At 35.0% G+C, this 15,959-nt stretch overlaps 1 protein-coding gene across 14 annotated transcripts in view; it reads left to right on the top strand.

Annotated features, from left to right (window-relative positions):
• Positions 1-15,959, top strand: part of STAU2 (staufen double-stranded RNA binding protein 2) — a 297,993-nt gene that overhangs the window by 120,676 nt on the left and 161,358 nt on the right. For all 14 annotated transcript variants that reach the window (XM_077876554.1, XM_077876553.1, XM_077876549.1 and 11 more), the window contains one exon: positions 7,359-7,496. In XM_077876554.1, the coding sequence (XP_077732680.1) occupies positions 7,359-7,496 (138 nt within the window). The remainder of the gene's footprint in view (positions 1-7,358; positions 7,497-15,959) is intronic.

Here is a 15,959-nt window from a genome sequence, read left to right on the forward strand (position 1 = left end):
GAATATAGTATATAATAAAACATACAAATATGTGTTAATTCACTGTTTTATGTTACTAGTAAGGCTTCTGATCAACTGTAGGCTATTTGTAGTTAAGTTTTGGGGGAATCAAAACATAAAACCAAAAAGAAGTTATACATGGATTTTTTGACTGAGTGGGGCATTGGCACTTCCTCCAACCTTGTTCAAGAGTCAAGGTCAACTGTACATTTTATCTCCAATGAACTTCTTTTGTTTAGATTGTACAGTGGTACAACCCCAGTATTTTTATAGATTTTCTGCCTTTTGCACCTGTGTTTTATTTAAAAACACACACATACACATTTACATAATAAATGACTATATAAGCACATGTTCTTAATGAATACTATCATTATCTCTTAATGAATACTATCATTATCTCACTGAGAAGCTGTAGGTTATGTGTTCCTTTAAAGAGCATTCTACTATATAAGTAAGGTAGACTAAAAATAAATGCCAAATAGATCCGCTTATCATGAATCCTATTGGTTCTGAGGGCTCACTTTCATTCATATGCTCTAACCACATGGTCAGGGAGTGGGATATTGCCTTAAAATGTAACATTTGGATTCAGTTTTGACTGTGAAAACCTGTGACCTGAGCAAGTTACCTAACTTTTCTAATCTTACATTTCTTTATTTATAAAGGTAAGAATAATAATTGAACTTGCTTCATAGGAGTGTGATGTGTTAACTGAAATATACACAGAATGTGTTAGTAATTATTATTAAATGTTAACAGTGCAAATTTTAAGTGCTCAATAAAGATGAACTATTGTTATTTTGAAACTGTCTATTCACATTTTATGTGTATGTGAATATATCCATGGTCTGTTTTCTTAAATATATTTTTAAGAAATTTTATTTCTATGGTATAGTAGATATATTTGAGATATTAGTGTCAGATGTACAATATATTGACTCAGCAGAGTACTTCTTATCACTGTTTGTTATTACAGTATTATTGACTATGTTCTCTATGCTATACTTTTCATCCCTGTAACTTTTTTTTTTGGAGGTTTCTACTTCTTAATCCCATTCACCTATTTCCCCCATTCTCCTCCCCTCTGCCAACCACCAGTTTGTGTTCTATATTAGTGAGTCTGTTTTTTGTTTTGTTTTGTTTTAAATCTTTATATATATAAAATCTGTAGCTTTTCCCTTATAAAAAAAACAGTACTCTGCATCAGAATGGCAGCACAAAACTGGTCACAACAATTTCTATCTAATTTATTAAGCTGAAACTAATCTTAAAACAATTTTTTTTAAAGGTTTTATTTACTTATTTGAGAGAGAGACAAAGATAGCAAGAGGGAGCACAAGCAAGGAGGAGAGAGGGAGAAGCAGGCTCCCCGCTGAGCAAGGAGCCTGATGTGGGGCTCCATTGCAGGACCCCAGGATTATGACCTGAGCAGAAAGCCTAACAGACTGAGCCACCCAGGCACCCCAAACTAAATGTAATCTTAATAAGTTACAATATAATGAGCCATTCGGCAAGAAAAGATCTATACATTTTTATGGTAGGATATAAACATAACCCTTGTTGGTTTTAACTGTAGTTATTAAAACAGGATTATTGTATAAATGTTATTCCCCAGAGTGGGGAGAAACATTTCAAATTCTCAAAATTATTTGCTGCTACTTTTAGTTATATAAGGAAGGTGCTCCAGAACTTTCTTCCTATCCACCATTCAGATCTCAGCTTAAACTTGACTTCTTTACGGAAGCCTTCTTTGTTCTCCCCTACTTCCAGATTAGGTTAGCCCCCTGCATTTTTCCTCACATACATCACACTTGGAATTATTTCTACCATGTCTGTCTTGTGTTAAAATAAAGCCCATAGACATCTTCTGAAATGTAAGGTTATTTTGAGAAAGCAGCATGCATATAATGAGTTGGGAATCTAGATAATTTTAAGTATGATGGGGCAATAAATGGGTAGGTTGGAATAATATCTTGGTTTTCAGCATTTTTATTCTTCCTTATATGTCTTATACAACTAGAGTCTATAGTTCCTTCTTCTGCAATAGAAACAGAATAAACTGTTGATTTACCTAGATTTTATTTAAAATAATAAAAATAACATCATTTTATTTAATTTTCTTAATAATGCTGTGATGTTGCTGTTATCCCATTTTACATATGAGATTCTTGATGTTTAAGAGACTTACTCAAGATCATGTAACAGTCAGGTTCTAGGTCCAGTAATGTCTGATTCCAGTGCCCATTGGAGACTGATTGATTGTGAACTCCTTTTGGATTTTAAGATTAACTCTACGGAATTTTCTTGTTAAAATGTAAGACTGCCCTTGTGAGGTCTCTGAGCTTATATTTTGTTTTTTAATGTACTTCTCTTCTGTAAGATGAGACTTCAGAGAAGTGTTTTCTGATGTTGAAGATAAAATTTTCTGGACACAACTGTTATAAGACTGTCTATACTAGTTTGTGAAAAGACTTGATATCCATGGAATAACTTAATTATCAAGGATGCTAGTAGTAAATTTTAATCAAGGGAAGAAATCAGCCATTCTTAATGTTCTCAGTCTCTGTTATTATCTAATTGGATTTATGCATCTTTTTTTTTTTTTTTGTCATTGGAATCTGTATCAACAACAGTGTTTTGGAACTGAACATTTTTTTAAGTGAGGGGAGGGGCAGAGGGATAGGAAGAGAGGCGATCTTAATTAGGCTCCATGCCCATTGTGGAGGTAGATGTGGAGTTTGATCTTATGACGCTGAGATCATGACCTGAGCCAAAATCAGGAGTCCGATGCTTAACCAAATGAGCAACCCAGGCTTCCCCATGGAACTTAAGGACACTTTTATAAAAGAGGCAAATTAAACAAGAATAAAGACAGTGTATCATTGAAATTACATTTTTACTTGAATATCTTCATGAAGTAGGCATACTCTAGTGCTGGACTCAAAAGCTTCCCTTCACCTTTTCATTGATATCTCAGACTTGTAACTAATTATCTACATTCGTCTTTTTTCATAAGTACTTTACTTTCTTTATAATTCATTTAGTTTTCTTTTTTGGTGGGGGGTATGTAAGTAGAGATGGGAATAATTATTTTATCAAAAGCTAAAATTTTCCTTTTCTCTCCTGGTCTTCCACTTAACTCTTACAGTACTGAAGTTCTCAGTCTTTTTCTTTTCTTACTCTTTTCATACTTTTAGGGCTTAATTCAGTCTTTATATAGATGATTCTCAAGTACTCTTCCGTGTTCTGCACTGCCTTTTGGACATCTTCACTTCGAAATTTCACAGGCACATCAAACTCATCATAATTTCCTTCTCCTCCAGCATTCCTTATCACAGTGCCTGGCATCACCATCCTGCTGCTGAAATAAAAACATGGGAGTTATTTAAAAATTTTTTTTATTTAAATTCAACTAATTAACATATAATGTATTATTGGTTTCAGAGGTAAAAGTCAGTGATTCATCAGTCTTATATAGCACTTATATACCTAGTGCTCATTACATCACATGTCCTCTTTAATGCCCATCACCTACTTACCCCTTCCCCCAACCCCCTTCTTCCCTCCAGTGACTCTCAGGTATTTCTTATGATTAAGAGTCTCTTATGGTTTGCTTCCCTCTCTGATTTCATCTTATTTTTTCCTCTCTTCCCTTATAATCCTCTGTTGTGTTTTGTTTTGTTTTGTTTTTAAAGATTTTATTTATTTATTCATGAGAGCCACAGAGAGAGGCAGAAACATAGGCACATAGGCAGAGGGAGAAGTGGGCTCTTTGCAGAGAGCCTGATGTGGGACTCGATCCCAGGAAAGGCAGACTGAACCACTCAGGTGTCCCTAAAAAAAAAAGATTTAAAAAGCTTTCCTCATAAACATTACCCATATAATGTTAAAAATAGAGTGCCTTCTAAATGGTTTATATATTTGTAGGTTAAAAAGCATATTAAGTAAAAATAAGATCTACTGCCCAACTTGAATGTAGAACATTTCTGACTGAGATTGAAGTTGTGTATGTGCCCCTCTTCTGTCACATTCAGATGCCACCTCACATAACCACAATCATTCGTTTTATAGTTAATATTTCCTTACCTTATAGTTTTACTGTATGTTTTTCTGAAAAGTTAGTATTTGGTTAGTTAGCTTTTAAACAGCTTTATTGGGCAGCCCCGGGTGGCTCAGTGGTTTAGTGCCGCCTTCAGCCCAGGGTGTGATCCTGGAGACCTCGGATCGAGTCCCACATTGGGCTCCCTGCATGGAGCCTGCTTCTTCCTCTGCCTGTGTCTCTGCCTCTCTCTCTCTCTCTCTGTGTGTGTGTGTCTCTCATAAATAAGTAAATAAAATCTGAAAGAAAAAAAGCTAATAAACAGCTTTATTGAAGTACAATGGACATATGATGAAGTGTACATATTTAAAGCCTACTATTCGATGTTTTGATACGTGTGTACACCTGTGAAACCATGACCATCATCAAGGTAATGAACCTACCTATGGCTCCCAAAAGTTCCCTCTTGCTCCTTTGTAATCCCCTCCATCCTCCACTCCCAAGAAACAACCCTTTTTTTTTGGCTGGCTTCTTTCACTTAGTATGAATCATTTTGAAACTCATTCATGTTGTTGCGTGTATCAGTTATTGGTTCTATTTTAATGCCAAGTAGTATTTTGTTGTATAGTTATACCACCCTTTGTTTATCCATTTTCCCTTTGGTTATTTAAAAATAATAATATTTTGGATGTTTCTCATTTTGGGCTGTAAGTAAAGCTGCTATGAACATTTGTGTATGAGTTTTATGGACATAAGCTTCCCTTTTGGGGGGGATAAATGCTTGGGAGTGAATGACTTGGTCATTTAGTAGGTGTATATTCAACATTTTAAGGGACTGCCAATTGTTTTTTAAAATGAATGTACTGTTTTACATTCTTATCAGCCCTGTGAGAATTCTAATTGCTGCACCTCCTTTCTAATATGTAGCAGAGTCTTAAATTTCAGTTGCACAAATGTGTGTATTGATATCTTTTTGTGGTTTTGATTCACATTTCTCCCATGACTGATGATATTGAGCATTTTTTATGTGTTTGATAACACATGAAGCTTGATGAAGTGTTGTTTAGCTCTTTTGCCCATTTGAAAAATTAAATAATATAAATAATAATAATAAAATGTAAATAATAAATATATTATTGAATTTTGAGAGGTCTTCATATACTTGGGATACAAGTTATATTTTTTAGTGAGAATTTTTTTAAATTGAAGCATAAATGACATACAATATCCTGTTAGTTTCAGGTGTACATCATAGTGTTTTATTTTTGTACATTATGAAATGATCCCCATTGAGTCTAGTTACCATCCGTCACCATACAAAGTTGTTATTATATCATTGACTTCATTCCCTATGCTGTGCATGATGTCCCTATGACATTTATTTTATATCTAGAAGTTTGTACCTCTTAATCCTCTTCACCTGTTTCACTCCCCTCCCCGTACAAGTTCTTTATCAGATATGGGGTTTGCAAATATTTTCTCCAAGCCTATGACTCATCCTTTTCAAAGAATAGAAATTATTAATTTTGAAGAAGTCCAATTTATTGTTTTTATGGAATATAATTTTAGTGTTGTACCTAAGAAATTGTCACCTAACCAAGTCACAGAAATTTCATCTATATTTTCTTCTGCAAGTTTTATAGTTACATATTATATTTAAATCTGTGAACCATTTGAGCTTATTTTTGTAATGGTATGAGGTATGGATTGAAGTTTGTGGGTTTGTTTTTTTTGTTTTGTTTTGTTTGCATATAAATATTCAGTTTCAGTAACTACCCTTGAAAAGACTACCCTTTCTCCAGTGAATTGCTTTTATACCTTTGTCAAAAATCAGTTGACCATATACGTATGGGTCTGTTTCCGGATGCTGCTGTGTTAACTAATCTCTTTATCTTTATTCCAGTGCTCCATATACTGTCTTGATTACACCATAGCTTTATAATAAATCTTGAAATCAGGTAGTCTGAGTCTCCAATTTTGTTTTTGTTTTTTTTTCAAAGTTCAGTTATCGATCCTTTGAGTTTCTATATGAATCTTAGCATTAGCTTATCAATTATTACAAAATAAAGCCTGGTGGGATTTTGATTGGGATTGCAGTGGATTGATGTATCAATTTGAAGAGAATTGACGTTTTAAAAATATTGAGTTTTGATCCATGAACATATGTTTGTCCACTTATTTAGATCTTGTTTAATTTCAACAGTGTTTGGTGGTTTTAGTGGGCTTTACATAAATTATATCATTTGATATTTATTCTTCTGTGCTTGCTTTTCTTGAAGTATTTTTTTTGAAATTCATTCATTTTGAGGTATGTAGCTATCCTTAATTTATTTTCATTTTTACATGCTGCTCCACTAGATAAATATGTCATAACTTATTTGTTCTTTGATAAATGTTTAGGTTATTTCCAGTTTTTTTTTTCTATTTCAAATAATGCAACTATGGCTATTCTTGTACATATGAGCTAGTGCATATGGGCAACAGTTACTCTCTATCCTCACCAGTTGGGATTGTCAGACTTCTTAAGTTTTGCTAAGTGGATGGGTATAAAATAGTATCTCACTGTGGTTTTAACATGCATTTTCTGAGTCTTAATGAGATTATCTTTTCCTATTTTTTTTTTCTGTTGTTAAAAATCTGTTCATCTTTTTTGCCCATTTTTCTTTTACATTGTCTTAATACTTATTAAGAGTTTTAAGATGTATATTTTAGATACTGGATATATCTTTGTTTTTATATATATATATATATATATATATATATATATATATATATATATATATATATATAGCAGATATCTCCTTACCAGTTCATGGCTTGGCTTTTTTACATTTTTTTTTGGTAAAGATTTTATTCATTTATTTGAGAGAGAGAAAAAAAATACAGAGCAGCGGGAGGGGCAGAAGGAGAGGGACAAGCAGTCTCACCCAATACAGGGCTTGATTCCAGGACCTGTGACTATGACTTGAGCTGAAGTTGGAACTCTCAACCAACTGAGCCACCTAGGTGCCCCTCTTTTTGTGTGTTTTGATGAACAGAAGTTATGAAGCAACTCTAACATACTGAAGAGTTTAACAGCAGACGTGACCCAACTTATCAGTAATACCTTTGAGCCTCAATCCCATAGAAGCCTTAGTTTCAGTTCTGTTCTATGATTTACCATTATAAATGTTCATAAATGGCTATCCAGTCACATTATCTTCTCCAGTTATAGTTTTGGGGTGCAGAGGATGAGGGGAGAACCATTGTTTCTTTAAGGATCTAATAACAAGTTTTACCAGCATGTTTTGAAATTTTTTCTTAAATTATTTTTTAGGCTGGACCAGAGTATGGTCAAGGAATGAATCCCATTAGCCGCCTGGCTCAAATTCAACAGGCCAAAAAGGAAAAGGAGCCAGATTATGTTTTGCTTTCAGAAAGAGGAATGCCTCGACGTCGGGAATTTGTGATGCAGGTATTTATAACATTTATATTAGAAAAAAAAGTTTGTAAACACTGAAAAAAAAAATAGAAACCCCCAGGTTGTAATAGAGATATGGGGGAAAGGCAAGAACTAGGAAATAAAACCAGGCCCACCTGCCAACTTGGTTGAAACGTTCAAATGGCAAGGACATGTTAGAATAGACAGTCTGGGTTTTTGAAGGGGCTGTGGGTTCACAGAGGTTGTTTACCACAGTTTATAGTTTAGAATGCCTATCTCTAACTGATGTTACAGTTTGTAGCCAGATGCCGTTAACTACTGGGGAGTAGGATATGGATGGAATTAGAAACATAATTTAGAAGAGAGATGTAGTAGATGGAATAGGGCCAAGAGCATGAGCTTTTGGATTATCAGGAAAATTCGGAAAAGAAAGCTAACTGTGGTGAGGATTGAGGGACTCACTTGCTGAGAGATTTAGGCATTTAGATTTAGAGGTTAGATTGAGGCACAATGCCTAAAATGCCCTCCTTTTAAAATTCTTCCTATTCATCTTCATTTGCGAACTCAAGCCCCAGTATTGAAGAAACCTTTAATTCTTACTGTGTAAGTTTCAAACATATCCAAAGGTGGATATACTAAGTAGTAGATTATTAAGTATACTATTATACTGGTATAAGAACTAATACTAGCTGATATTTAGCCACAGATCATTTCAGCCTACCTACTTAGTGTATATCACTAAAATACGGAAGTTTTTCTTTTATGGTCTTATATTAGGCATGATTCATATTCATTAGAATTATCCAATACCCAGTCCATATTTGAATTCTCCTTATTGTCCCAAAACTTTTTATTATAATTGGCTTGTCAAGAAAACTTTTTTTCCAGTCAGACCCGTGGATGGTCACCTTTGATGTAATCCAGTTAAAATCCACAGATACTAAATCCTGACCATGTGGCAGGCATTTTGCCGGTTACAAATAGTATCTCATATTGATTAGCTTTTCATACTTATCTTCTTTTTTTTTTAAGTTTTTATTTATTTATTTGAGAGAGAGAGTGCACTCGTGTGTACATGAGCCAGGAGAGGGGGAGAGAGAGTGGGAGAGGAAGAGGAAAAAATCCCAAGCAGTCTCCATGCTGAGTGTGGAACCTGACTAGGGGCTCAGTCTCACAACCCTGAGATCATGACCTACGCTGAAACCAAGAGTCAGTCACTTAACCGATTGGGCCACCCAAGCACCCCCTTTTCATACATTTCTAAACTTTACCTTCTTTCTCAATTTATAATCTCCATGTTTCTTTATCTCATAGTACCCAATATAATATATGTATATAGTAGTACCTTAAGAAACTCGTGGTGTATATATGCTGCCTGTCTGCCCGATTGAGAGCTATTAAGTTTGGCTTTGTTGGAGATGTAAACTTATGATACAGTCACAGATACTGATATCCCGTGGATATCTTGATATCCAAAAGTGAGGAATACTACTATGGCTAGTTAAGGACATTACTATCTAGATGTCATTAAGACCCAGGACAAATTTTATTCTAGTATTTTCACTTCGTAAAATCCTTTATCGTTTTTCTTTTTACATGATTAGCTTTGAAGAGTTCTAGGAAGTATTTTTTGAACTCCAAAACTTGAGGGAGGAAAAATCACCTAAAACCTATATTAAGAATAAAAACTGGCATTGCCTTTATTTAAAATTTTTTTTTTTCCTGTGGAGTATATTGAGTACCCCTTTTGAAAAAGGAATTTAGAATATCTTAGGCCAGCTTCCATTTTATGGGTATTCATAAACACTGTAGTCAAATGGGAACATTTGGCTGTGCTTTTAAATGTTTTCACACTGAATTCATATTGCTTTTCCCCCTTCTGGAAGCCCCAGTGGATTCATTATAGTATTGCAGCAAGTTTATCAAAGTAAAGGCTTTTGTATAAACTATTTAAGTAATGTTATCATTTGTTATAATTGAATGTGGAAATAAAAATATCTAGAGACAATAAGCTCATTTATCACCCAAAAAATAAATTTGTATGTTACAAAATGGATATAATTACTTGTATTGATTACTAGACAAAGAAAAATCTCTGATGAGAGTATTTGAATATTGATTTCCAAAGCATATTTCTAAAGCTTTTAATTTTTTTAGAAAGGGATATTTTAATTTTTTGAAGAGAAAATAATGGCTACTAAATTGTATATCACATACACACATTGTGTATAGCACATTCTATTGAGTTAATTTTTCTACTTGTGACTAAAATCTTCAGATTTCTAAAAAATATATAAATCAGATTTCATCAATTTTATTTGTGACTCATTGAAGGATAATTAAGTTTTCAGTATATGCTATTTTAGAACTTTGTTTTAGTTTTTTAGAGATTTATTTATTTATTTGTTTGTTTTAAAAGATTTTATTTATTTATACATGAGACACACACACACAGAGAGGCAGAGATATAGGGAGAGGAAGAAGCAGACTCCATGCAGGAGGCTCGATGTGGGACTTGGTCCCGGGACTCCAGGATCATGCCCTGAGCTGAAGGCAGATGCTTAAGCGCTGAGCCACCCAGGTGTCCCGAGGGCTTGACTCATTTAAATGAGTTGTTTAAAGATAAAAATCTGACAGTCTTAAAGTTATTGTGTAGCAAAATAATAAAACTTTGCAGATGAATTAACATTTTAATGTAAATTATTATTTGTAATAATTAAAAAATTTTTGAGTTGTAGGAAGATACCTTATGAAGTTCATTTATATAATTGCTTTTATAATGATACGATTTTTTTTTTCCTTCTGGGTGACCACTGTGTTTGTTAGCAGGGAATCAAAGGCATTTATCTATCTATCTATCTATCTATCTATCTATCTATCTATCTATCTATCATCTATCATCTATAAGATTTTATTTATTTATTCATTCGTGAGAGACACAGAGAGAAAGAGAGAGGCAGAGACACAGGCAGAGGTTGAAGCAGGCTCCATGCAGGGAGCCCAATGCAGGACTCAGTCCCGGGACTCCAGGATCATGCCCTGGGCTGAAGGCAGGTGCCAAACCGCTGAGCCACCTAGGGATCTCCTCAAAGTCCTTTAGCACAGTCATCTTTTAAAAATATTAACAGATAAGTCTAGGATAAGTACCCACAAACTATCGAACATGCCACCATAAAAAGTTGTGTGAGGCAAGGGTGGGTGAATGGCAAAAATAAATCTGGAAGCACCTGTTCTAACAGTCTTGAAGGTGTCAGAAAAGGTCAGATGGAAAGCTGCAGATACAGATTCAACATGTATGCTGAGATAAGAACAGCATTACCTAAGAGCAGAAGATTGGAGTCAAAGAGTATCAGGCCTGGGTAGATAAATGAGATTTAGAAATGAAGCAGCAAAAGAATTGAATGAGAGTGAGGTGTACATAGCATGTGAAAACAGATGAAATATATTTTGCTGTTTAGTGATCTTGCTTCCATTTATTTTGGCAAGTGTTTTGACCTTCAGAGCAGTAGAAGAAGCTTCTGACGTAGCTGGCCTAATCTGTTAGCTAGCAAGCATTCCAGCAACAACACAGGGGCTAGTAAAGCTGGGGAACAAATCAAACACTGGAAAAAATAACAGGTAGCAGAGGCCTGACTCTAGCCAGGGACTCAAGCACACATTATACCTAGGGTCTGCTGTCTTCAGGTCAGGGCAGGCCAGCCCAGATATGGGAGGTAGTATGTATTCACTCAGCTCCAGGGATTGACTGTGGACAGTACTTGATCAGTGCTTCTGAGTGAGGTCCCATAGACTACTGCTATGTCTGATTTGTCATAATCTGATGGTTTATAGTTTCACAAGAAAAAGCAATGACATGATTCAAAGACATCACACAGATTTGAACTACAACATTTGTGATAGTTGTTTCAGAAATTCTATAATGAATATATTATCAATGTTTCATATACTACAAAAACTATGTCATTTAGTTCATCTTCACTAAAATTTTGTTAAAAGAGTGTATTTCTTTGTCATACAATTTGCATTGTTTATATTTAAGTTTTTTTCTAACCACTGTGCTAGAAGTACTTCATTCAGTGAAGCTTAAAATTAGTAATAGAATATGAACACAAATAAAACCTAAATACTAGTGTAAGAATAAATGTCAAATAGTACACAAGTGTGGATACCAGATGGAAGTTGTTATGTTCTGAGATAAATGAAATAGCTGATTATAGCTGATTATGCTTTCACCCAGAAACCAAAAAAGAAAACTGTGGGTTAGAAGTATCAAGCTTTGTATCTGAAAGCTGGATTTAGTTGTACCATATACTAATTCATTGTTAGTACACAGTATACTGTAATTGTGAAATTTTATTAAAGTGGTATGAAGCTATTGAAGCTAAAATTTTTTTTTTTAAGATTTTATTTATTCACTTATGATAGACATAGAGAGAGAGAGGCAGAGACACAGGCAGTGGGAGAAGCAGGCTCCATGCTGGGAGCCCAACGCAGGACTCGATCCTGGGACTCCAAGATCGCGCCCTGGGCCAAAGGCAGGTGCCAAACTGCTGAGCCACCCAGGGATCCCCTAAATTTTTTTTTAAACAAAGCTCAGAGACATCTGGTAAAATAATCCAAACTTTCACGCATAGATTGCCTGTTCAGCTCTCTTGCTCATTTTTGTACTGGTTTAAAAAAGTAACATTTAGGAATCCACTGTATATTCTGGACTATGAGTCTTTTTTAGTTACAAGGCATTTCAAATGTATTTTCTTGTGACTTTTTTTTCTTCCAATGTTAGTGATGTTCCTTTGAGGAACAAAACTAATTTTTTTTAAAAGATTTTATTTATTTGAGATAGAGAAAGAGAGCATGAATGGGGGAGCAGAGGGAGAGGGAGAAGCAGACGCCTCTCAAGCAGGGAGCCTGATGCATGGCCCTTCCCTGCTCAGCAGGGTGCCCTACTCCAGGCTTAATCCCAGGACCCTGGGATCGTGATGAGAGTCAAAGGCAGACGCTTAACCGACTGTGTCACCCAGGTGCCCAGGAAGTAATTAATTTTGTTGCAGCCAAATTTTTCTTTTTTCCCTCATGTTAACTTTAAAGTCTAGACATCCAGAAGAATAATGCCTCCACCTTATTCTTCCTCAAAAGGATCTTAGAAGCTCTTAGCACTTTGTATTTCCATATAAACTTTGGAATCAGCTTGTCACGTATTTTTTTTTTTTTAAGATTTTATTTATTTATTCATGAGAGACAGAGAGAAAGGCAGAGACATAGGCAGAGAGAGAAGCAGGCTCCATGCAGGGAGCTCTATGAGGGACTCGATCCTGGGACTCCAGGATCATGCCTGGGCCGAAGGCAGGTGCTCAACCACTGAGCCACCCAAGTGTCCCCAAGCTTGTCAAGTATTGTAAAAACATGTGGGATTTTGATGAGAATTCATTGAATTTTGAAGAGAATTGATACATACTGATTTTCAGGCATATCTCTGTTTATTAGGTTTATCTTAACTTTTCTCAGTGCTTATTATTTTCTGTAAAGTTCTTAAATATCATAGGTATTTTATTTTCATTTGATCTAAATGATATCTTGTAATTTTCTACTTGATTGTCGATGGGATATAAAAATGCAGTTGGCATTGTATACTACTATTTACACAGAAAACACTCTCATGAATTCTTACAATTTATCTGTAGATATCCTTGGATTTTCTATATATCATATCTTCAGATAATGACAGTTTGTTTTTATACTTCTAATTCTTTTTTAAAGTTAATTTAAAAAATTTTTATTTATTTGAGAGAGAATGTGTGCACAAGCAAGGGGGAGGGGCAGAAGAAGAGGGAGAAGCAGACTCTCTTCTGAGCAGGGCGCCTGACACAGGGCTCAATCCCAGCACCCTGGATCATGACCTGAGTAGAAGGCAGATGTTTAAGTGAGTGAGCCACCTAGGCACCATATACTTCTAATTCTGTACCATTTTTTTCTTGCCTTATTGCTCTGTCTAGGATTTGTATTAAAATGTTAAATAATAGTAAAAGTAGAGGGCATATTCATCTTTTTCTAATTTCAAAATTTCAACATTAAATTTAACATTTGCTGAGGTTTGCTATGCGTTTTTTGGAAAATGCACTTTATCTTATTAAGGAATTTCCCTTTTTTCCTAGTTTACTATGAGTTTTTATTGTGAAACGATGTTGAGTTTTATCAAATGCATTTGCTCTGTTTAATAGGATGGCTATATGTTTTGTCTCCTCAGAGACAAAAACAGCAGATTCTGTTGATTGATTTTGTCTGAAATTCAAATGTTAGACCAGTCTTCCATTTCTGGGATAAACCTAACTTCATCATGATTTTTCTTTTTATGTATTGCTTTGTTCAATGAACTGTTATACAGTTTAAATTTGAGCAGTTATATTCATGAATGAAATAGGTTTGTAAATTTTCTTATACTGCTTTTGTTGGATTTTGGAATCAATAGCTCACTGAATAGTTGGGGATTGATTTTTCTTTTTCTATTCTTAGACAAATTTTTGTGACATTAGCATTATTCTTCCTTAAATATTAGGTGAACTTGCTGGAGAAGCTCTCTGGAGTTTTCTTTGTGGAAATATTTTTAATTATTGTTTTAAATTTTTTTTAGTAGTTATAGAGCTGTACAGTTTGGTGTTAATCTGTGCCAGTTTTGGAAATTGTTGAGAAATTTTCCACTATATCTAAACATTGAAAAAGTTTTAGCTAAAATACTCAATATCCCTTATTTTTTTTTTTTTTTAAAGATTTTGTTTATTTGAGAGAAAGAGAGCACAAGCAGGGGGAACAGGAGAGGGAGAAGCAGGCTCCCTGCTGAACAGGAAGCCCAATGTGGGGCTCAATCCCAGGACTCTGAGATCATGACCTGAGCTGAAAGCAGACACTTAACCACTAACTAAGCCAGGCACCCCATCCCTTATTTTTTTAATGCTACAGAAGCTTTAGTAATCTCCCATTTTCATTCTTATTTGTCTTCTCTTACTCTCCTTGCCAGTCTTAACCTTTGATTTATCTCCTTATTAGTCTTTGCAGGGAACCAACATTTCGTTTTTTGAAGATTCTCTATTATATTTTGTTTTCTGTATCCTTAATTTCTGCCCTTGTCTTTATTCTATTTTCTTTGGATCCATTTTGCTCTAATAACTTCTTGAGCTGGATATTTAGCTAGCTCATTACATTCCTGCCATTCTCTAAGCTTTTATGGCTATATATTTCCTTCTCAACCCTTCTTTAGCTGCATCCTTCAAATTTCAATATGTTGTATTTCTGTCATTTTTTACTTAAAATATTTTCTGACTTCATTGGGATTTCGTCTTTGCCTATAGATTATTCAGACTGCATTACTTAATTTATAAAGTTGTGATTATCTTCTTGGTTTGCTGCTTTGGTCATTTTTTGAGACCAATTTATAAAAAATCCCACTGTAGTCGTATATTTTTAATTTCTCCTTGTAATGCTATACTTTTTACCTTTAAGCAATTTTTTTTTAAATTAAAAAAAAGAAAAACTTACCTAGGGGTGCCTGGGTGGCTCCTGTTAAGGTCACTTAAGTATCTGCTTTCAGCCACTCCTGGGCGGCTCAGCAGTTGGGTCGCTGCCTTTGGCTCAGGTTGTGATCCCGGGATCCGGGATCGAGTCCTGCATCAGGCTCCTGCGAAGAGCCTGCTTATCCCTCTGCCTGTGTATCTGCCCCCCGCCCTCTCTCTGTGTGTCTCTCATGAATAAATAAATAAATCTTAAAAAAAAAAACTATAAAAAAGTTATCTGCTTTTCAGCTCAGGTTATGATCCCGGTACTGGGATTGAGCTCCCATTGGGCTCCCTGCTCAGCAGGAAGTCTGCTTCTCTCCCTCCCCCTCCCCCTGCTTGTGCTCTCTCTCAAATAAATAAAATCTTTAAGAAATGTTATTTATTTTTAAATTTTTTCCCTTTTGCTTTCTGATTTACTTTTTATATTTGCATTAGTTCTTGGTAGATCCATCTTTAAAAGCACTACCCAATTCAGAAAATGTATGTGTGGATATGAGATGGCTGATGTACATTTAAATGCATGTATAGACGTATATGTATGCAGCAGTTGTTTGCCAAAGATAATTGTGGAATAGTTTTCATGATAAAAAGCTACTGTTTATTGAGCAATTATGATTTATTATACACTGTAGTTTATGTACATTTTCTTGTTTAATTTTCAGAGCAATACTATGAGGTAGTTGTATTACCCCCCTCTTTTACTGATGGAAAATCTGAAGCTTAGAGATACTAATTTGAATCAGTTTATACAGTTAGGAAGTGGTAGAATTTTATCTTCTTTTCTTTTTTAAGAGACTGGGATGGATTGGCGGGGAGGGACACAGAGAATCTGAAGCAGGTGCAGTGCCCAGTGCAGAGCCCCTTGCAGGGCTCGATTGCATGACCCTGAGATCATGACCTGAGCTGAAATTGAGAGTCCAGTCTTAATCAGCTAGGCCACCCAGGCTCC

This window comes from Canis aureus, chromosome 28, assembly GCF_053574225.1.
Source record: "Canis aureus isolate CA01 chromosome 28, VMU_Caureus_v.1.0, whole genome shotgun sequence".
Taxonomy (NCBI): Eukaryota; Metazoa; Chordata; class Mammalia; order Carnivora; family Canidae; genus Canis; species Canis aureus.